The following is a 24,343-nucleotide window of genomic DNA, read 5'->3' on the forward strand; positions in this document are numbered from 1 at the left end:
AATCAGACTTGTGTGAGAGCATCTCAGCTGTAGCAATACATAATAATGGAGAAAGAGGACAACCTGGTTTTATTCCATTGTGAATAGTGGACGTAGCACCTACTCTTCATTCTGTCGCCCTCCCCGCTTCATCCAGCTCACTTCCAGGTTCGTCACTTCCCTCTCTCATCATTAGATAACGTCTGCTGACTTTCTGTTGAATAAACTACCAGAGAGGCACAAATTGTGAACATTAGTGATTTAGAGAGAAATAATAAACACCTGCAGAACAAACTACATGCACCTGAGCCTGACGATGGCTAGAATGAAACCTCTCTCTGATTGGCTGCCATTTGTGAGGGGGCGGGCCTCTAAGGGGAGCGAAGCCGCTGATTGGCCTTAACCCCTGCCTGTCCTATCAAAGCTCCTACGTGCCACTTCCTGCAGTCGGGATTTCTTCATTTTCACTCTTCTCCCTGTGCCGCTCCTTTCTCATGTTTTACTCTTATTGCACGTCTCCTCCTCTATTCCTCCTCTGTCTGCGAATCCCGCAGACGGAGCGCTGCGTCGTTGTGTCCATGTGAAGCGGCCCGTCGTCCCAGGACGTCGCTGCGGACCGCAGTGCCCCGCTGGGCTCCACAAACCACCGCACTGGACTGGCCTCAGCGGACGAATGCTGTCGTTTCTCCAGACCCAGCAGCAACGGGAGGCGCCGCAGGAGGTCCACTTGAAGACCAGGTACGGTGGTCGGCGGCTTTATCGGCGTAGTAATGAGACGAGGCCCTGCAGGAGCTGCAGTCTGAGACTGGGCCTCGACGTGTTTACTTCAATGTCAGCTGTCACACTGCGGAGCCTCGAGAGGAGCCGCTCCTCCTCGTCTGCTCCTCCTGGTCTGCTCCTCCTCATCTGCTCCTCCTAGTCTGCTCCTCCTAGTCTGCTCCTCCTCATCTGCTCCTCCTGGTCTGCTCCTCCTGGTCTGCTCCTCCTCGTCTGCTCCTCCTGGTCTGCTCCTCCTGGTCTGCTCCTCCTGGTCTGCTCCTCTTCATCTGCTCCCATAGAGCTGCTCCTCCTGGTCTGCTCCTCCTGGTCTGCTCCTCTTCATCTGCTCCTCCAGACCCGAGCTGCTCCCATAGAGCTGCTCCTCCTGGTCTGCTCCTCCTGGTCTGCTCCTCTTCATCTGCTCCTCCTGGTCTGCTCCTCTTCATCTGCTCCTCCAGACCCGAGCTGCTCCCATAGAGCTGCTCCTCCTGGTCTGCTCCTCTTCATCTGCTCCTCTTCATCTCCTCCAGACCAGAGCTGCTCCTCCACAGCTGCTCCTCTTCACCTGCTCCCCCTCATCTGCTCCCCCAGAGCTGCTCCTCCTCATCTACTCCCCCAGAGCTGCTCCTCCTCATCTACTCCCCCAGAGCTGCTCCTCCTCATCTGCTCCCCCAGAGCTGCTCCTCCTCATCTACTCCCCCAGAGCTGCTCCTCCTCATCTGCTCCCCCAGAGCTGTTCCTCCTCATCTGCTCCTCCAGAGCTGCCCCTCCTCATTTGCTCCCCCTCATTTGCTCCCCCTCATTTGCTCCCCCTCATCTGCTCCTCCAGAGCTGTTCCTCCTCATCTGCTCCTCCTCATCTGCTCCTCCTCATCTGCTCCCCCAGAGCTGTTCCTCCTCATCTGCTCCTCCTCATCTGCTCCTCCTGGTCTGCTCCTCCAGACCCGAGCTGCTCCTCCTGGTCTGCTCCTCCTGGTCGGCTCCTCTCCGTCTGCTCCACTTCATCTGCTCCTCCAGACCCGAGCTGTTCCCATAGAGCTGCTCCTCCTCATCTCTCCTCATCTGCTCCTCCAGACCCAAGCTGCTCCCCCAGAGTTGCTCCTCCTCGTCTGCTCCCCCAGAGCTGCTCCTCTTTGTCTGCTCCTCTTTGTCTGCTCCTCCTCCTTATCTGCTACTCCTCCTCATCTGCTCCCCCAGAGCTGCTCCTCCTCATCTGCTACTCCTCCTCATCTGCTCCCCCAGAGCTGCTCCTCCTCGTTTGCTGCTCCTCCAGACCCAAGCTGCTCCCATAGAGGAGCTGCTCCTCCTGGTCTGCTCCTCTTCATCGGCTCCTCCAGACCCAAGCTGTTCCCATAGAGCTGCTCCTCCTCGTCTGCTCCTCCAGAGCTGCTCCACCAGAGCTGCTCCTCCTCGTCTGCTCCTCCAGAGCTGCTCCTCCTCATCTGCTCCCCCAGAGCTGCTTCTTTCCTATTTATCACACCAACACCTCTGTGACCAAATGCTCCAGAACACCATCAAAAGTCACTCAATCAGTGGCACTAAAGGTAAAAACAAATCTCTGTAATCAAATAATGAGAGTCAAATGGCTTTTCATTATGAAAACTAAAACCTCAATAAGAGCTATTTTTATTTATCTTTGGACAAGGAATTAATAAGCTGGAGAATGTCAAATGATGATAAGATAAAATGTGATCCCTTCAACATGCGTGCGATCCAAATGCTTCATCTTGCCACACACGTATATATCTATTTATAAACCCTTTAGTAATAATGCAGGTTACATTCTATGAAAAATAATGTGTGTGTGTGTGTATATATATTTAAATATGCATCCCATGTCCAACCACTATGCCTGAAATGTAAACAAAGTTCTTTCTTGGTCACTAACAATTACACACATGTAAAATGTTTGTAATGAACGTGTTACACAGCGTGAGCAGCGACGGTACACTGTGATCTCGTCATTTGCAAGTAGATCCATTAGAAACATTTTTTCAAGTGGCCTGTGTATGAACTTGACAACAGAATAATTTTTCAATAGATTTATGGAAGAAAAAGATTCTTACCTATTTCTTTCTTATTTCAAAGTAAGAAATGGGTCAATTCTTACTTATTTTGATACGCCACAGCAGATTGAGTTGGTACTTGGTGAGTGAGCTCTGGCGTTGGCCTTCTACTATATAGAATAGTTCAATGATCACAGGGAATTTCCTTTTATCAGTCTGAAGTTAGAACGATAGTTGCTCAGATGTGCGATATCAGTGGGCTCTTATTTTGTAATGCCACATCAGATTGGGCTGACACTTGGGGAGTAACATCCTGGGGTGTCCTACTACCAGTCTGACATGGAATGGTTCAATGATAACAGGGAAATTCCTTTAATATCAGTCTGAAATCAGTCATTCAAGCCCAGATATGTTTTCTGAGATCACTTATTTTCATATACCATATCGTTATCTGGCCTATTATCAATCTGAAGTTTAATGAGTTGTGGTTTATATCTAATCTAATCTAATCCAATCCAAGTCTGAATTTTGCCAAGATCTGCTGTTCCTTTGGGCCTTTAATGTGAATAAAGTGATTAGAGTGGGCTGATGTCTATAGTATTAGAATAAAATAATTACCACATCACTCACTGAATGTGTATGTTTTTTACTACTATATATGTTTTATTACCAATTTAATTTTTAATAGTTTGTATCAATGATACATTCATTAATTTTCTTTGTTTTGTGTTATTATTAGCCGTAGTATTAATTAGTGTTTTCTTAACCATCTGAATGAAGGCCAGAGCTTGTTCATTTAAATGTCACTTATTTTGAAATGGGTTTGAGTTTGCTCTTACGGTAATGTGTATATAAAGGTATACGGTAGTGTATCGGCACAGCGCTAAACACAGTAGTGGCTGGCTTAACAGGAGTAGTAAAGTAGTAATTGCTTGTCATAAACACTCACCAGTGAGCTGTAAGCACTGCAGTCTGAGCCGCTCTTGACCGCCACCGTCGCCACATTTGCTCCGTCGTGTGTTGTGATGGCCATTTGTTTGTGTTCAGGCAAGTTCTCTTTGCTCAAAACATCCCGCAGAGCAGCAGCAATGTTTTCACCGATATGTGAGTCGGGGAAGTAGGCGACTTCCAGGCAGCGCGTACGGAGGTCAGAAAGTGAACAATGAAGCTCATCTAGGGCTCCAGAGTTCACTGGACCACAAATCGGTGGTGCGAGCATTAAAGTCCACTTCAATGAGCTCTGCTTTTACAGACTTCACACGTGTCATACATCTCTGGAATGGCAACTTGATTCAACTTTGTTCAAGAGGGCACTTGATATGTCAGGCTGAACTCCTTTACCAGTTCCAAAAAACCCTCTTTATACACAATATTATTGGAGAGTGTGCATTTTGCTATGTATCGCGTAATAGCTGTTGTTAAAGATTTGTGTTGCGTAAGGAGCGGCAGAAGCGAAACTTTCATTAATGCTCGTTTGCAAATTTGCCCTTCGTTTGCCTGACTTTTCTTGAGTAGGCTGTGGAGTTTTAGATTGTAAATATACAGCATGAAGTTCCTTGTGGTTGCGTTGAAGGTGGCTGTGGAGATTCGTTGGGTTTCCTCTCGATGTAGCCACTATTTTTCAGCATGACTTGCAACGTGCTTGCATCTGTGATGCGTCTTGTGTTGTAAAACCGAAGTCGTCCCAAATCCGGAGGTGCAGTGCTTTGTAGCAACGAGTTCTTCTCTACTTTCCTCTTCATTCTCCTCGTCATCTCCTGCCATGTTTGTTTTGTTACAGCATCTCCTGAGAGCATGCTCACGCTGGCCAATAGTGAAACGGAACCTTGCTTGGGACATATTTAAGTTGTGTCATGTGCGCTTGTAAACATACACAATTAATACATTTAATAATTAGAACTGATCACACATTTTGGCGATGGGGATATTGCACGTACCAATATCACGGGGACGATATTTCTTCGATATATCGTGCAGCTCTGTCCAGCCCTTCGGGATCTCTTCAACGTGAGTCTGAGGATCCATTTACATGACAACGTTTCTAGTGACAAAGTCTCATTTGTTTCAGAAAAGTTTCATTTACATGGCAATGGCAGAGACACTGAAAACAATGTCGTTGGCCTGCCTGGACACGTGACACATTGACATTGAGCCGGACTGGGTAAGGAACACCAAACCCACCTCTACGTTGTGAGGAGGCCAAGGTTGTTCCACATCTGCCGGACTATGCTGAAGGTGTTCCATGAGTCTGTGATGGCGAGCGCTGTCCTCTATGCTGTTGCATGTTGGGACAGCAGGCTGAGGATGGCCCACACCAATAGTCTCAACAAAGCCATTAGGAATCACTCTGGAGATGGATTCTGTGCCAGTGGTCTCAGAGAGCAGGATGTGACCGAGGTCCAGCCTGAACAATGGCTCTCAGCCTCCATGATGCCCTGGTCAGCAGCTCCTTCAGTGATAGACTCATTCCACCAAAGTACAGAGCTTTACACGAGAGACTTCATTTCTGTGGCCCCAGACATTGCAACTCTTCTTTGTAAATCGTGTTGTGTTTTTTTGTCAATTCTATTCTTTCCATTTCTTTATATAAGTCACCATTAAGCCTTGTGTATAGATTTGATCTATTCTATTCTATATAGTGGACCAACACTGTAAAGAATTTCCCTCTGTGATTAATAAAACTATTCTATTGTGCTGATTTGGTGGGATTTGTCTCTGATTTGGCAACCATGACAGCATGCCTTATTTAATCGCTCATTTATTTGTCCTATAAAAGTTTTACATAAAACCAGGATTTCATTTAGTTTTCTATTGCTTTTCAGAGCCTGTGTCCTATGAGATGCATGGCCCTGCATTCGAAATGTCAAAAGTTAGTGTGAATTCCATCAGATGTAGTTTTTATACCTTGCGAGTTGGTGGATAAAAAAAATGACTGCTTCTAACAACTCAGGAGTAAATATTTGTGCTTGTGTTTTCAGGGATGGATGAAAGGTTTTGTGCGCTTCATAGCTGAAGGCTTCTGTCACCCCAGACCTGTGCATCACATCAGTCCCTTGTGAGCATGTATCGCAGGAACGGGCGCTCAGATGGCACCAGCATTCATTCATTCAGCTCAGAGGTAGGACATAATTCTAGGCATTTTCATTGTGTCAGTTGACCCAGAAGATGTGGGATCCGTGTTTGAACTGCACTAAAGAGTTCCATTGATAAAGATGAAAAGTATTGAAATTAGGGATGGGGCTGATCCGATCCAGTATTGCTATCAGGTTCTGAATACCAACGTAATTCACGGATTGGAAATTTCCGATCCAAGCTGCCAAGATTTCCGATCCATGAAGCCTCGTCTGTTCTTTACTGTTGCTGAAATGACTCCATGTGTTTCCCTGCCGCGGCTCTGCTCACTGGCTGCAAACTGTGGAATGGATTTCCTGAATGGAGGCGGGACTCAATGAGAGACGGAGTACTAAGTCAGAAATCCATTTCACAGTTTGCATCCAACTTGCGGGCTGATGTATTAGCACTGTGCTATCTGACTTTTCATGGCAACACGTCGCTGTTTGAAAGTATTTTACACTCAAAACACCACAAAGCATCACATCAATGTGGATGTTTGCAAAGCTGTTTTACAGAGAGGCGTCACTCTGCTGCCAAACCTCAGTTTTAAAACAGCAGCTCGCCGAGGAGAACGGCACTGCCTGCAGCATCAAATGATGATCAATGAATAGCTCGCTCCTCCGCTGTAGCAGGCCAATCATACCTAAGTGAAGCTGTGTCATACTCCACAATAAACTCCCTGAAAATAGTCCCAATAATATGAGCTGGAAACACTGCAGTTAGTGCTGCATTGCTAAAGAATTTCCCCACGAATTAATGAAGTGATTCTGAGGTTTTAAAGACATAACTAGTTTATTATGAGATTATGACGTCACGCAGACTCCAACGTTGTCCTTACCGAACAAAAATATTTTGTACTGCTTCCTTTTCTCACCTTATACAAACCTCAAGTTGAGAGAAAACATGCATACATTCATACATTTCATACTTTACTGTAGAGAGAAGTTTATTACTGCCTCATATAAAATCAACAGTAATGATAATAATATTAAAGTAAAACTCTGGTATTGGAATAATATGCAGATATGCAAATTCAGATATCAAGATCGAATCAAAAGTGAAAAATGTGGATTGGTGGATCTCTACTTGAAATGTTGATAGAAAACATTGGTCCCTTAAATCCCTGTGAACCAACAGTTGTTGATGAGTTTGTGTTTTCTTTAGAGGCTGTGAAGTTTGTTTTGTCATACCAAACACCTTTCTTTAAACGAGATCGATAAAGTTGTAGTTGACCATTAAGAAACACAGTCTGTGGTGTAGATGGAGTATTGAATGATGCTTCTGTAGGACCAGCAGAGAGCAATGGGTGAACCGGGAAAAACTGTGGAGTGAACAGTGGGCTGAGTGGTAGAGTTGGTTGGCCAATAACCAGTTGGCGGTTTGAATACCACTCTATCTAAATCAAATCATCCATCCATCCATCCATTGGCTACCGCTTTATCCGGGGCCGGGTCGCGGAGGCAGCAGTCTGAGCAGAGTTGCCCAGACTTCCCTCGCCCCAGACACTTCCTCCAGCTCCTCCGGTGGCACCCCAAGGCGTTCCCAGGCCAGCCGCGAGACATAGTCCCTCCAGCGTGTCCTGGGTCTGCCCCGAGGCCTCCTACCGGAGGGACATGCCCGGAACACCTCCCTGGGGAGGCGTCCGGGGGGCATCCGAAATAGATGCCCGAGCCACCTCAGCTGGCTCCTCTGGATGTGGAGGAGCAGCGGCTCTACTCCGAGCTCCTCCCTGGTGACTGAGCTCCTCACCCTATCTCTAAGGGTGACTGAGCTCCTCCCCCTATCTCTAAGGGTGACTGAGCTCCTCCCCCTATCTCTAAGGGTGACTGAGCTCCTCCCCCTATCTCTAAGGGTGACTGAGCTCCTCCCCCTATCTCTAAGGGTGACTGAGCTCCTCACCCTATCTCTAAGGGTACGCCCAGCCACCCTACGGAGGAAGCTCATTTCAGCCGCTTGTATCCGGGATCTGGTTCTTTCGGTCATGACCCATAGTTCATGACCATAGGTGAGGGTAGGAACGAAGATCGACCGGTAAATCGAGAGCTTCGCTTTTTGGCTCAGCTCCTTCTTCACCACGACGGACCGATACAACGTCCGCATAACTGCAGACGCTGCACCGATCCGCCTGTCGATCTCACGCTCCATCTTTCCCCCACTGAACAAGACCCCGAGATACTTGAACTCCTCCACTTGGGACAAGGGCACTCCACCGACCTGGAGGGGGCAAGACACCTTTTTCTGGTGGAGAACCATGGCCTCGGATTTAGAGGTGCTGATCTTCATCCCAGTTGCTTCACACTCGGCTGCGAACCGTGTCAGTGCACGCTGGAGATCCAGGCTTGATGGGGCCAACAGAACCACATCATCCGCAAATAGCAGAGATGAGATTCTGTGGTCCCCAAACCGGACCCCCTCCGGCCCCCGGCTGTGCCTAGAAATTCTGTACATATATATGATGAACAGAACCGGTGATAAATCAAATCAATCTTTATTTATATAGCACTTTTTAGCACAGTGAAGTAACACAAAGTGCTTTAACAAGAATTAAGAACAGTGCAAAGATAAATGGATGAATAAAAAGCAAATGAACACACATCCAGACACACACATAAGTGAAGACATACCTGGTGGTCTGAAGACATGGAGGACACCGAGGACTAAGGTGAGGAAAGGGACACGTTGTTGTTGTGTCCTTGTGTCCACTTTACCCACATTGCCTCGTATGCATGGTGCATCATGTATGATGGTGGTGGTCAGAGGGGCCGGTGGCGCAAAATGGGACTGGTCTGGATGAATAATGGTTTCTGTACGTGCTTTGAGTCAGCATGAAAAAAACACTCTATAAATCCAAGTCCTTATCCATGAATCATAAATAAAAGATCTATTGTCAAAGTTCCTTTCCAGAGGACGGAGACGAGGAACGTCTCCGTCCTTCTGCTTCATCCTTCAACTTTTTCTCTCAAGTATCTACAAGAGGTGATAATTGTTTTTATCACTTCCTTTGAGGTCAAGGTTCCAGTCCTACAAACCTTTCTTTGTCCAATAATATGAATTCTGGAGCAGCCATACTTGGACAGTTTTGCTGCTATACATTTTGTGTCACAAATCCCATTATAAATACACTGAAAGCATTACAACATGGAAATTCCTTCTTAATTCCTGGTTTACATTTGTGTGCTCAAACACTGTTGATGTGAAAGTTACAACCAGTGAGATTGGTTACTTTTTTACAGACCTGAACAATTGTAATGTTAGCAGAAACCAAATCAAGGCAAAAAGCTTTAATAAACACGTGTATTAAAGGTGTAACAATGTACGTACTGGTACCCGTACTGTCCGGTCCAGGCAGGTTTGGTCCAGTCCAGAGGTGTACCACAGTACAAGACTTTAAGACCAGGGCTGGACATTAAGACTTTCCTGAACGTCCGGGGCTAGTAAAAGCTTTGCTCGGGCAACTTGCACGAACAGGCTAGTGTTTTTTTTTTTGGCGATAGTTTGACGTATTTTTTGGCAAAAATCACTCTGTATTGCCAAAAGGATCACGCCATCGCTGGGCGCGGCCATTTTTCGCTCCGAGAGCGCGATTGCTTTATTCTCGTGTGAACGCCACTGATGGCGTGAGAAAAGGCTTAAGATGTGAAGACCGTGGCCATTATTTTCTTCCCGATTCATGATCTTCATTCTGGTCAGTGACTCTGCAAAAACATGCATTCTGATTGGATAGCGTCACATAATTCCTCGGGATTCCCTCCAATGACGAAGTCGGGGAAACTTCTCGTCGTCTGCCATTTTGAATTTTTCACTTCCGTCAACATTCAGATCGTCACTGGAACGTATTAAAGACTCACTTGAATTCAACTTTTTATGGTTAATGTACAGATTTGTTTTAAATGCAAAACCTAAAACCCCACAGTTGTCCTTCGTCTCAGTGGCGCAGTTTTGCAGAAATAAAATCAAGTACGGGTTTCATTTTATTGTATTTTGTTTATTCAATATTAAGAAATTTGCCGCAGCATTTCTGTTACATTTGTGTTTATTGTTAATAAACCAAAGTTTGGTTTCAGAAAACAAACAAGTGTTTTGGAATAATTATGAGCAGTTTTTTTTTTTTTTCATTTTCCCCTTTACTGAGTACTGAGCCGTGACTTCTGTACCGAGGTACATACTGAACCAGGATACACCCCTAATGTTGATCACTCTAAGTATGGCCTGGACCCCGACTGCATGGGCATTTATAATCTTGAAGATTATAAATGTTGTGACCAAATTCTATGGCTGTGCGACAGATCAGGTTTGGTACAGTACATACAGAATTTGAATGATGGCACATTATCAGTCCAAGTAGTATGGTTCATTTACCTTTTTGTTTTTCCTGTGCATATGAACTGGACCTGAGGCTACATCAATATTTGATTTGTTACATTTGACCATTTCTTTGTGTTTATTTTTACATCTGAGTTTTATTGTATATTTTGTATACTGTTGTGTGTCTATCTGACAGGCCAGCAGCAGCTCTGATTCTCTGGATGGACCTTGCATGGCTCACACCAAGAGCTATGATGCAGTCATTTTTGATGTGCTCAAGGTGACACCAGAGGAATTTGCTGTAAGTATTCATTGAATCTGTCTCAATGACATGTACACCATGGAAGCTCCTGTCAGGTTTCATAGCAGTTCAGGTCAACAGGATTTCTTTCAAGTCATGAGCAAGGCACAGAAAGGAATTGGTACCATTGCCAGAGGAGTTACCAGTGGTTTCCAGAGACCGCAAGAACAGACTGCTCAACCTGTGCAACACCAGAATTGTTTACAAAGTCTATGACTCAGTGCCACACACGTGGATACTAGAATATGTGGAACTGTACATGAGCAACAGGACACCGTCATCAAGCACTCCATGGGATTGTGGAAGTCGACCCTGGAAGCCAAATCAAAGCTAATTTCCCAAGTTAACTTCAAGTTCGGCATATACCAAGCACTAGGGCTGGGCGATATGGCCTCAAATCAATATCAGGATATATTGAGCAGTTCACCTCGATAATGATAAATGGACAATAACTCCTCCACTGTGCACTAAAAATGTTTGTCCACTAGATGTAGCCGTTGTATTGATAGTACGACTCCCCTGGACCTATTTGTTGTCACTTTAAAGGACTGTAAAACTACACTGTCTGAAAATAAATGCAGAAAATACAAATCAAGTACTTTTAGTTAAGATGTATTGAAGAGCTGATGAGCACAGATGAGTTGAAATGAGAAGGACTGAGAGCAGGTTAGACCGTGACTTCGTCTGTATTGCACCTGAAAACAGGGGATTTCTCCAGTTCTATGAAAAAGACCTATGTCACCTAATTCTCCTGAAAGAACTTGCATATTGTGTGTAAAATTACTTTTCACGTCCAACCCGACTGACGGTGCGGCGCTCTGCCCGCGAAGGAAGTGCGGATCCCCGCAGCTCGCGTCACTCTGCCCATTGATTCTAAATACAGAGGATCAAAGATGAGTTGCTTCTAAAGCCGTTCGCTTCAGCCACTGCAGCAGTCGATACAAATTCTGAACCGTCCTCTATCGTCTCACTTCTCTCAATGTTTATTGGAGATTGGATGGGGTGGAGTCGCGTCTCTGACACAATAGTCTTAAAGGGACAGGCAGCCTACACACACTCAAAACCAACGTTTCTTTTCTTTTTTTAAACACCAAATATACCCATATGGAAAAAATGACGTCGGTAATTTACGTAAAGTTTGGTATCGGTAAATTTTCGTTTTATTGCCCAGGCCTAGGATGCAGTCAGTACTGCTGTTCTGCATACGCCTGACCCTTCTGAGTCACATCAGCAAAGACTCTTGTGCTCCCCAATGCTTTGTGCAGAGTTTTGAGCTGCTCAAGATTTCCCACAGTCCAAAGAAATGCAAACAATTTTGCAATTTCATTTCCTTTATTTCCATTCTTTTCCAGTTTGGGTTAAACTTTCCTTCTGCAATGGATGAATATTTGCAGACAGGTGGAACGACCATTACATGCTAAGGATATAAGTGGCCTGATGAATCTTTTCAGAGCGATCTAAAACTGTATGGCTGCGTACCTAACTGAAGGCGCACATTAGAACCCCTCACCAGTTTATATAGCGCATGTTCTGCAGTCACCTGTGGACAAAAATGGAGCTGGAGCTGCTGAATAAACTTCCAATATCTCACCAGCTTCCACAGATCATTAAATCAAGTCAACCAACAAATAGGTATTGATACTTCAAATTAGCAGAAGTAAATACATACCCAAAATATTGAATGCGTTGTTAGAATTAAGAATCTGGCTCAAACAGACTGGCTATGAATACCAATTTAGAAGTTCAGCAACAATCAGCCCCCTGCTCCCATGGATTACGTCCAGCCAAGAACTAGCAGCCACCTGTCACTGGTCAGGACGACGCGTCAGACGATTCACAAATCCTAACTAGTTGTTTTCCATCCATCAGAGCATTTAATCATTTTTAAAAATCTTGTCCTCCACATATATATGATGTCAATTTGTTTCCTGTTGTTTTAGAGCCAAATCACTCTGATGGATGTGCCAGTCTTCAAAGCGATACAGCCAGAGGTAAGAAACAGCTGTGTATTTAAGTAGGATCTCTTTTAAACATCACTTTTGCTTTGTAAACCGAAACCATTTTGAGTATTCCAATTCAGTGTGTACTATTATGAAATGATATTAGAGTTGTTAATTAAAGTTTGAAATAAAATTAATCACAAACTTCCTCTGGATTAATTTTAAATAATCACGATTAAATCTGAATTTTTCATCTACATTGAGGCTCCCACAAACGTGCAATTTTCAGCCATCTGAGATGAAAGATCAGATTGTGCAAGAATCATTAAATTAGATGGCCGAGGGACCGGTCATTCAGCTGTCTCTGATATTTGGGGAGTGATGGCGGCAGCTGTGATCACGTCCGATGCTGCTGCTGTCTGCAATTCACAAAACAAACTGTTTAGTTTGGATTGAGTGTGTATTATTGGAAAATGACCACAATGGTAAATGCTAACGTAAAATGCTAGTAAATGCTAATAAACCCTAACAACACTTATTGACATGAATGAAATGGTACCTGTCTGATGAATCTGATTGAAACCAGTTTAGTGCTGTACCTTTAATCACAATGAGATCTCAAGTGCTGTGTACACCAATGAATCTCCTGTTAAGTTTTCATTTGTATTTGCAGGAACTAGCCAGCTGTGGATGGAATGGGAAGGAAAAACACAGTTTGGCCCCCAATGTGGTTGCATTTACTCGTAGGTTTAACCAGGTATGTCCAATCACTTTTGTTCTCGTTATGGCAGTTAGTTTGTTGAGGCTCATTGACAGACACTTTTAACATGTCTGTCACGTCATCGCCACCCAAAAATGTTTATTAAATGTAAATGATTTTCATTTATTGAAATATTCAAAACCTTCTCAATTGTTGCATCCTGTTATATTGATGTTGTTTAAGTTACCATCCAAAATGTTATCAGTTTAAAATCTTCATACATATGAAGAATGTGTGAAACATTATACATGGCTGATCAGTCTGATTACCAGTAGCTTTACTAGTTGATTGTCCTTGTTTGATATGACATGAGTCATTTTGGTTTCAGTTTTGTCCCTCACTATTCTATAACAGGTTAGAAGATTAAAATTCTGTATAAGAAACAATAATAAACAAGTAAATGTTGATGTGAACAGGGCTTAACAGCTAATAAATGTAATCATTACTATGGGCTTGTCAGTAAGAACAGTGTTACAGAGGAGGGTTCTGGAGTGTGATGTCTCCTGTGACTGTCGTGCACTTTGGTATTTGTTGTCAGCACATTATGGAGGGTGTGAGAGACGGTGGGACACATTGTCCAGGGTGAACCTGAATTTAGATTGTCCTCTGCTAACCACTGTCAACGGCCCAGTGGTTGGCGCTCTCGCCTCACAGCAAGAAGGTTGTTGGTTCAAATATGGCTCGGGGCCTTTCTGTGTGGAGTCTGCATGCTCTCCCTGTGTGTGGGTTTCCTATGGGAAGCCCATCCATTATTGTTATAATACAATATTAAACTATTGGAACACAAAGTGTTGGATGCCAGGTGTAAGAAATTGAACGGAGCCAATGGAAGAGTCACAGAAAGGCATAGAAGTGGACATAGTTTTTTCTCATACCACACTGATAGTGAACGATGATGATGGATGATGAGTGATCAACTCCAGGTACATTCAGGTCAGACGGTGAGAGGGACCAAGCCTCACTTCTGACCACTGGAAATGGTTTACCTCAGCCGGACCTGCATGTGAGAGGACGTGGAAGGATGTTGGACTATGCCACCAGCCACAGGCATCATTGTATTGACCAGGGACTATTTAGCTGGACGAGGGACCAGTGGACCTCAGTGCTCTTCTCTGATGGCTTCTTCATTCACCTTGAGCAGAAATGAAATGTTGGAGACGTCAGGAAGAGCGCTACACTGTTGTCACCAGACGAGCCTTTGGTAGTGGAGGTGTTGCAGTGTAGGGCAGGTGTGTCTGCTCCATACAGAACTGTCCTACACTTTATCAATGGGACAGTGACAAGCCAATATGATCAGAAGAACATCATTAGGAGAGTGAGAATGATCAACACAATGGAGATAAATATATGCAAACGGCAGGTTGTGAGGAGGCATCATTTTAATGTCAGTCAAATCTGATGATGTCATACTTTGCTCATCAACTGCAGTATCAAACAAGAGCAATCAGAGATTTCTGACCTCTGCCAAGGGCAGACATGGACACAGGGAAATGACACATTCCACCACCAGGGAGAGTGGCGGCCCGGCCGGGGGTGGTGGTGGTCGGGTGCGGCGGGCTTTGCCGTCACTATTGGGGGGCTCCCGGCCCAGGGGCCCTGTTCCAGCCGGTCTTGGCTTGGCAGCTTGGGTCGGGGCCTGGGGCCCTGCGTCCTTTATCCTTCTCTTGTGGGCCCCTCCTGGCTGGGGGGTTGGTCCTTCTCTGCATTTTCCTTCTGGTGCTTTGTGGGTTGGGCCGCTCTCTGGGGGGGTTCGCTGGGCCTTCCAGGCCTGGGGCTGGTGGCGTCCGGGCCCCAGGGTGTCTCCACAGCCCTCCCTGCAGAAGTTATACACACACACACACACACACACACACACACACACACACACACACACACACACACACACACACACACACACACACACACACACACACACACACACACACACACACACACACACACACACACACACACACACACACACACACACACCACTCATCAATGAGATTTGCTGCTGATGTCTCTTGTTTTCTGCCATCATTCATTCAACTATCAAATCATGTTCTTTTGTTATTTCTTCTTTGTTAATTTATGTTCCTGCTTGAAAATCCTGTTACTGTGGAGACAGAGGTGTTGAGGCCTGTTAATTCTAACAACAGTTGGAAAGTGTGTGGGTCAGTGTGACAACTGTATATAATATATGTATGTTATTATATTGTATGTAATATATTGTATGTTGTAGCACCCCCTCCCCTCAATCTTCTCTCTTCTCTCTCGTGGAGCGAAGAGACTCCAGTCTCTTCCTGTCGCCAGAGCAAGAACTGTTCTCACACTGGAAGGCTCTCAATTACATAGTATTATTTGCCCAAGCTGCTGAATAGGAAGGGGGGGTATTAAGAGTATGTCAGATTCTGATCTGACTAAAATCACAGGCTACAAGTGGCACAGTCTGTAGACTCTGAAGCATCATCTTGTGTACATGTGTATTTTCTCAACAGATGGAGTGCCTGGCTTAACTGTCATATTATATATGTGTCTGCTGTGGATCTTTCAGGTGAGCTTTTGGCTGGTGAGGGAAATTCTAACTGCCCAGACACTGAAAATTCGAGCTGAAATACTGAGCCATTTTGTCAAAATAGCAAAGGTGAGTTCAAGATTGTTTACTAAATTTCACAAGATTCACATTCATCATGATATGTTACCTGACATTATTTGTTGTACAACATGAAGTTGACCATTCATATACAGTTGTGTGAGTTTATTGAACGCTGGCTTGCCATTGTACCAACGTAACCCAGATATTGTGTTACTGGATATGAAAAAGAATGATGTGGAAATACAAGGTTTCTCCTGTTAACATGAAGGAAAAAGCGAGACTTTGTCAGTCAAAAAAGCTATTTATTATCATTTACTTACAGAAAAAAGAAGATATCATATATACAAAGACACTGATTTAACACGAAACTTCAGGGTGGACCAACGGCCCAAACCCACAAATAAAATGCTGAACCAAATCAACCGAAATCAAACTTTAGTTTCCTGACTGATGATTGTAATTCTTCCAAATACTACAATCATACGTTATCATAGTCATTGTGTTTCCTGTGCATTCAGAGAGCGAGAAGAGAGAAAGTCCTCCACGTTCAAGTCCAAGGCTTGAGCCGCTACAGGTTGGGTTAGAGCAGTGGTTCTCAATTATTTTCTGTCATGCCCCCCCTAGAGGACAGAATTTTTTTCAGGCCCACCCCCAATTGTACTACCATTGAGAACCTGATAATGTTTATTTATTTATCTGTATAAACCACTGTATGAGTTGCTGGCACCAGCATTCTGCATACAATCGCCTGATTATCACAATAAATTAATAAAATGAGCTGAGAACAAACGTCTCCACCTCTCCTCCTCCTCCTCCTCCTCCAGCTCTGTACACCGGTGTTGGTGTAGTACTTCTTCTACTCTACTGGTTGATCAGGCAGCCTGTTGATTAGTTTGAGCACTGCTGCCACCTAGTGGCTGGAGGCCCTTTTTTATCGTTCAAGCATGAATAAAGACACTAATACTAATGCCCCCCACCATTTGAGAAGCACTGGTTTAAAGTGAGGTATTTTAAATGTAAACCAGTCTGGATGTTTTGGCTCGGTGGCCTTGCATGTAAATAAATTAATCCTTAGCAAATCTGGGCTAACCTTGGTATGCATTGAAGTTTATTTTTCTCTTGAAAGCCCACCGTTACCGAAGCCATCACTTTGAATTAGAGATGTATATGAAGACATTGCATTTTCCTTATTTTTTCTTCTTTATTATTATTATTATTATTATTATTATTATTTTTTTTTTTTTTTTTTTACACATGTCCAAATAATCCTTTCTTTGGAAGTGGAGAAGTTCATGTTGGTCCGGATTATTTTCAAATGACAAAATGTTACAGTTTCTGGGTTTGGTTGAAGTAGTGAAGAACCTGTGACCATTCGCTGAGCTAAAAATGTACCATAAATTCCGGACGACACAGCGCACCTAATTAAAAGCCGCATGCTCTAATTTTAGAAAGAAAATTAATTTTGTTCTTGTACAAGCCGCACCGGATTTTAAGCCGCATGTGTCCCACGTTGTAATCTGAGACATTAGCTCAAAAACGTTCGTTATTAAGACATAAAAGTGAAAAGAGTCGAGTGGGTGACTTGACAGCCGTCCAGGTGCCGGAAGTCACGTCACCCGCTCAGTGTCAAACAGAAAGCTAAAGCGCAACATCTATTCTTTTCACTTTTATGTCTCAACAGAGAACCAAAAACACCTTTATAATGTGAGATATTTACACAGAAAGATATTACAGCCGAGGATTTTTTAACTTTTACTTTAATCAGCATGGTAACATAAACGTACATATTGCAGATTGTTTCGAACAGTGCCTGTAACACGGCTCATTTAAATATACGTAGGTATCGGTAACACACAAATTACGTTCTTATGCCTTTTTACTGAACAATGCATGAACAACATTCTACTAGGAGATATCTCCATAACGACTGGTAGAAATATATACGGTCTACTGCAGCCTACCAGGAACAGTCCATGATGGTCTTCATCTTCCTCCTGCACTGAAACCATCAAAGTCTCTAATTCAGTGTCCCAATTAAACAGCCTCAGGGTCTCGTCCTCACTTCAGCCTCTTCGTTGTCGCCGTCACCTGAACGCACGTCGTCCTCTTCATCACGCAGCACGCCATCCTCTTCATCACCAGCAGTCCAGCCTTTCCAAACCCGTTGGTGATGGTGGATGTTTTGACACGCCAAGATTACGTGCTGCAGCTCGATTTCCTTCTTCAACCGCCAGATTGATCGCCTTTAACTTAAAAGCCGCATCACATGCTTTTCTTCATTATTTTCCATGTTGATGAGTACAAATGACTGATTTATAATAATAAAGTGCGCTTGATTGATCAAACAATTTCATTGGACCTCTGTGAACTACTCATTCATTTGATTGGTCTACGGTTACTCGGCAAAATCTTTTTTCGCCACGAAAAAAAACCCCCAAACATGTATTAGCGCACCATAGTAAAAGCCGCAGTGTTCAAAGTGTGGGGGAAAAGTAGCGGCTTATAGTCCGGAATTTACCGTATGTGTTTAGAAGACAGATACAGGTTTTTAGGTGATGGTTGAATTGTTGGGATTTTAGATCCCTCAGCAATTTATGAACAAAAAAATGTCAGAATGGACTCAACTTTAGTTGTGATTATTTGACTGTATTTGTTGTACAGTTGCTTTATTGTTGAGTCAGAATTGACTCGACAATGTGACAGTTTCGGATGAAAAATGCCGACTCTGAACTTTGTTTTGCTCAGTAGAAGACAGACATTAAAACACAGTTTTATTGATTTGATGTTCATCACAAGTGATCGTAATGACTTTCCAAACAGTTGCTGAGGGGGTCTTATATGCGAGTTTTACTTTCTGAAGGACACATGATGGATTACATTTAACCACCACCACACTGCCTAAACCAATGAAGTTGCCCGAGGTTGTGTTTTCATCTGTGTATATTTATTCATTTATTTAATAGTATGTATGTATTTTTGTATTTCACCAACTCTGCAAAAACTACTCTCCTTCAATTGCATGAAATCTTCAGGGATAATTTGTCACCATCCAAGGACCAATCGATTCGATTTTGGGTCGTTAATGTCTAACCTTTTTCAAATAAATCCTAATAAACTGTGAAAAAATTCCGATACAAAGTGAATGAGAGAGGCACGTCATGGAGATCAAAGAAGACTGGCGTCTGTTGTCATGGAGACGCTCCCTGTTCAGTGTTTCACATAGTGATGTTGACCTCCCCAGTTAGCTGATGTCAGCAAACTATCACTTCGAAATCAGTTCTGTAAATAAATGTGGCATTAGCGAAGGTTTGCGCACTACTGAGTGCCCATTCTTGTTTTTTTATGCTCGAGTTGATGCAAAAATAAAATATCATCACAAGTTCACTGTACACACAAGAGAAATGTGACAAATGCTTTTCTTTTTTTTTTCTCCACAGAAACTACTTGATCTGAACAACCTTCATTCTCTGGTGTCGGTGGTGTCGGCTCTACAGAGTGCTCCGATCTTCAGACTCAGCAAAACCTGGGCCGTAAGACATCTACTTTTACTCAGCTTCTAGAATTGGAGTGTTCGTTGGTGAATATCGTTGCATCTCAATGTGGAGGAGTCGCAGGTCTTCTTTGAGATGGTTCTCCGACTGACTGGGTCGTTTATAGTGAGGCCATCAGCCAAGAACCTCACTTGAGGCCTGTATCCACAATGTTATTCTTACAGTTGAAGGAACTTGTTCAGTTTGGCCTTACTGCTGGGTGGATGTGTGGGATTAGTTATTTTCCCCATGTATTTCTTATTGGGTTACCAGTAGGGATGAGCGAGTACACCACTATCTGTATCTGTTCAACCATCTAAATCATCTGTATCCGTGTCCGTACTCAGAGTGGGCGGGGCCTAAACATGAAGTGGGCGTGGTCCAAGTGAAACTGGGTGTGGCTTAAATCGGTACATTATTTTATGTTTGAAATTGATCTGGATTGATCAGAAGTTGCTTTATTTATTGTATATTTGAAAGCTATTTACAGAACAACCTCAGAATTCAGTGTTTTATATATTAAAACTACACTATATACAGTATATAAAGCTTGATTTGTAATATTTATATTAGATTTATTTTTATGAACAGCCATATACAATAAACATATTAATTCTTCAGTGACCCTAATACCCTTCTGTAAGTTTGCAACAGCTGATCCCATGTTTTTTTGTTTCTTTGTTTGTTTTGTTTTGTTTATTGTGAGGTATTGTTCATGTCTGCTAAGTTGTGCTGATAGAGACTGTAGATCAAATGTACGTTTTGCAGAGTCTGAGGTGTGTCTGGACTTGATAATTGTGAGGTGATCTTTTTATTTCTTTCTATGATTAAATGGTGGCTCAGGAAATTCTCCTGTCTGAGGCTAATTCTGATCGTTAGTAGAGGATCATTAAATGATCTGATCTCAGTGTGACATGTACAGCTAGATAAGTGGAGAGTCACTCAGGCTGGTCTGAAAAGTCATTTCTTTGCTGTTAAGGCAGCACATTTCTTTGTAATGAAAATATTCAGTGACGCGAATTAACATATTGAGACACACAATGTTTTACTAGCATTCTGACACGTCCTTGTTCAGGAGTTTCTCCTTCTGGGTCACATTCTGGTTCATATTGGTTTGGTTGAACTGCGTTTCTCCATCATGTAGTGACAGATAGAATGTAAACAATGGCACATGGCGTAAGGAGAGGAAGCACTTCCTCCTCTTCCCAAGATGGGCATGTGGGCGGAGCCAGTCCAGCTCCTGAAACCAGCAGATTCTCAATGAGGATCAATGATCAAATATTCAACTGGCTGGAAATCAAGGACAAGCTGGATTTGGGGCAAAAAGCTTTGAATACGTTTAGGGACCAATTGGAACCATGTGAAAGTGTTGAAAGGTTGTGTCATAGGACCATTTAAGAGCTTCAAAATAAATTAAAACTTTATCTACAAAGAGTTATTTAAAATAAACCAAGCCTTTATCCCTCCACAAAGAGAAAACTGAATCAAGAGCTGAAGGTAGAAACAAATGGTGATCGCAGGTGGGTATTAGTGGGAAAGCAGAAACAATTTTATATTGGCGTCTGAACTGTCTCCATATCTTTACTGTAGACAAAACCGTTGGATTGCAGGTGTAGTTGGTAGGATGGCTTTAAGGAGGCACAGATCAAAGTTGTTGGAGAAACACAGCTGCATAATCCAGCTTCCATCTGACACCAGTCCATTTTAGAGGAGTTGTACCACGAGGATTGTTTGGATATTAGCCATCCAATAATATATCAACAAGTTTGGTAGTGCAAGACCTCCATCTTGTTTAGCGCTTATAGGACAGAGTATTTGGCCCTTGGAGTCTCACCAGATTAAATAAAGGTTGAAATGTTCCTGTCAAGTTTAAAAAAAAAAAAAAAAAAAAAAAAATGATTTCACGAGAAATATCGGCAACCATTGAAAAAGGAATAATATTCTGGGAACAACATAATTCTTTTTGAACTGTGTTCATTCTTCTCAAGAGGGACAGGGGGAGATGGTTCCAACGTTGGAGGTACGAGTTCACTGCATTGATCATTTTCATTTTGTAAAGTGAGGTGAGATCTTGAGAAATTTGACAGTGAAAATTTAATGTGATAATTGGAAAGGTAGCATTTGGCCTGGGACCTTTTTTGCAGCTTCATTGAGAGGAAAACATTAACTTTTAGTAAAGTTTAACTTATAACCTGAAAAAGGGCCAAATGTTTGTAGAATTTTAATGGTTTCTTTGATAGAAATATAGACATTAATATGATATTTCGTATACACATATATTAATCCGAACTGATCCCAAACATGACTTTTCCAAGAAAACATGAACTTGTCTAAGAAAAAATAAAAGATGAGCTTGCGGGAACGAATACCAACCTCTGGTTAGCCAAGCTGGAGCTGCTTCCCTGAAGTAATTAACCGTTCTTACACACCGATAAACAATTGCATGCTCCACAGAATGACCACAACTATTTGTAATGCCCATTCAGTTATTGCAGTGAATGAAATTTAAGAGAGAGAGAACCCCACCCCCCCAGCCCCCACACACACACACACACACACACACACACACACACACACACACACACACACACACACACACACACACACACTTGCCGATGACTTTAACTTGAATCCACATTGTTCACTCTCGGCTGTGGTCGCGGTTAAACTGCTCTGCCTCTCCAGCAGTCTGTCCCTCCATGGTGAGCCACACCGAGGCATGTTCCATCCTTATACAGCTGGACTTTCACCTTGTTGAAGCCTGCTTCTTTGTAATTGTGTGGCTGAGATTCTGAAATATTCTGATGGTATGCCCCTGGTTCTTTTTCGCCCATTGCAACACCCGCTCCTTGTGGGTGTACTTGTGAAAACAGTGAAGGGTTGGGATCCTTGGGGTGGCTGCACGTTCCAGCTCCAGGTCGAAGTACATGTAGTAGCCTTCTGCTTGTGGCGGCCAAGCGTTCATAGCGACGTCGCTGTTTGATCCTTGGATGTGGCTCTTCCTCTCATTGTGAAGCAGAACCCACCAGCGTTGGATTGTTCACCACTAATGGGGAGCGTGAGCTGGTTAGACCGGAATGAGACAGATCTTCAGTGCTAGCTTAATGTATTTGTTATTTCTTTGTAAAGTTTTAATTCTAAAGCACTGTGAATAGCCATGTGTCTGAGTGGTGTTCTATAAATACATTTGCCTTACAGGTTTGACTTTCAAAGCCTCAAAAAAAAAGTGCTTTACAAAGGAATTAAAAAAAAACTTTAAAGCTTTACAAAGACATCAAGCAAGCAATGAAGATTGTAATTAACTAAAAGTATGAAGTACTTTCAAACCTCTCACACTAATTATTTTCATTGGATTGACTTTACTTTGCACTTTTCCCAAATTTGTAGTTTGTCTCAAATCACACAGAAATATTATGTCCATTCATTAGATGTGGAAAAGTAGATTGTGTTAAAATTTAAATAATGTAGTCTTCAAGGATGAATTAAAAATCAAATTATGCTAAAATAAAATTGGATCATTATAAATTAGAATACATTGTCATTGTAATCAAATTAATTTATATAAATATCCTGAACAGAGAAAAGGTTTAATAGGTTTTATTGCCACATTGTTTAAGGTGCATGGGGATAAAAAACTTTTCACATTACCAGATGTAAATAACTAGTAGAAGATAGATGGATTACTGTATGAAAGTTTCAGTGAGTCAATTTCAATCCAGTAAAGTCTTCAAACAAGCAAAGCTGCTAAACTGATCTTTTTCTAAGAATCAGACTACTTCAAAACATCTGCTGTGCATCACTGGCTGCTGGTGGCAATCACTTCATGTACATCCTTCCAAAATAGTTTTAATTTTCTGCATTCCCAGAAGTTGTGCATAAATGAACCTATACGTGTTTTGCTGCAATGACATTTAGAGGAAGAATTTGAGAACATCTTACTTGTGTGAAGTGGGTTAAGAGCTAGCCTATGATTAAATGTATGATTAATTTTAATGATTTTATTACAAGACTGTGTTAAAAACATTCCGATATATAGAATTCCACTGGGCCTCTTTTATTTAACATCTACATGCTCCCACTGGCTCAGATCATGGAACGTTCCAACATCTCCTATCATAGTTTTGCAGGTGACACACAGCTTTATACAGCAATTTTTGTGACATGAAAAGTGCATCTGAACTTTTTACAACTCAACCCAGGAAAAGCCAGAAGTAATTGTCTTTGGCTCCAAAGCAGAAAGGTTAAAGGTCAGTGCTCATGTTGACTCGATGTCACTCAGGACATCAAATCTTGGTGTGATTCTGGACTCTGACTTGAAACTCAACAGCCACATTAAGACAATAACAAGACCAGCTCACTACCGTCTGAAAAATTGAGCAAGAATGACAGGATTTCTGACCGACAAGAGTCAGAAACTTGATCATGCATTTCTTGTCAGTAGGTTGGATTGTTGTCATGGTGTGTTTACAGGTGTCAGTAGAAAAACCTGTCAGACAGCTGCAGCTCATCCAGAGCGCTGCAGCTGGAGTCCTCACCGACACACGGGGGGGACAACATTACATCTGTGCTTCAATCTCTGCTCTGGCTGCTGGCGTGTCAAAGGATTGACTTCAAAATGGGTTTATTGTCTAGAGCTTGAATAGTGCCAGGCTCTGATTGACTTGCAGGATATAAAACATTGATCATCTTAAGATTCTTCATTGCCTTGTTTTAATACTGTATATTTCTGTGATCTCTTTGTAAAGCACAGTGAAGACTCATTGTAATTTGGTTCCAGTAAAATAATTGGGATGTCAAACTGCATATATGATGTAAAGGCCTCTGAAAAGAAAGACAAATAAAGTGTCTGCTGTTGTGTCTTCTCTGTTCAGTTGATAAGTCGCAAAGACAAGGCCACATTTGAGAAGCTGAACTATCTCACATCCAAAGAAGAGAACTACACTTGCATGAGGGAGTACATTCGTTCGCTGAAGATGGTTCCCTGCATTCCTTACCTGGGTAAGTCCTCTCTTTCAACCTCCTTGCCAAAGGTATAGATCTGAAATTCAGTCGGTGCACATTTTTCGATTCAAACT

The 24,343-nt window shown here is 42.8% G+C and overlaps 1 protein-coding gene across 1 annotated transcript in view; it reads left to right on the forward strand.

The window, feature by feature from the left end:
- Positions 1–490: 490 nt before the first annotated feature.
- The window catches only part of LOC308140264 (ras-specific guanine nucleotide-releasing factor RalGPS1-like), a 116,431-nt gene continuing 92,578 nt past the window's right edge, over positions 491–24,343 (forward strand). Inside the window, exons 1-8 of the mRNA XM_080509949.1 lie at positions 491–717; positions 5,722–5,861; positions 10,359–10,463; positions 12,404–12,454; positions 13,077–13,160; positions 15,697–15,786; positions 19,176–19,268; positions 24,140–24,266. Of these exons, the coding sequence (XP_080366075.1) occupies positions 5,805–5,861; positions 10,359–10,463; positions 12,404–12,454; positions 13,077–13,160; positions 15,697–15,786; positions 19,176–19,268; positions 24,140–24,266 (607 nt within the window). The 5' untranslated portion in view covers positions 491–717; positions 5,722–5,804. The remainder of the gene's footprint in view (positions 718–5,721; positions 5,862–10,358; positions 10,464–12,403; positions 12,455–13,076; positions 13,161–15,696; positions 15,787–19,175; positions 19,269–24,139; positions 24,267–24,343) is intronic.

The sequence above is a fragment of the Blennius ocellaris genome, assembly GCF_963422515.1.
Source record: "Blennius ocellaris genome assembly, chromosome: 15".
NCBI lineage: Eukaryota > Metazoa > Chordata > Actinopteri > Blenniiformes > Blenniidae > Blennius > Blennius ocellaris.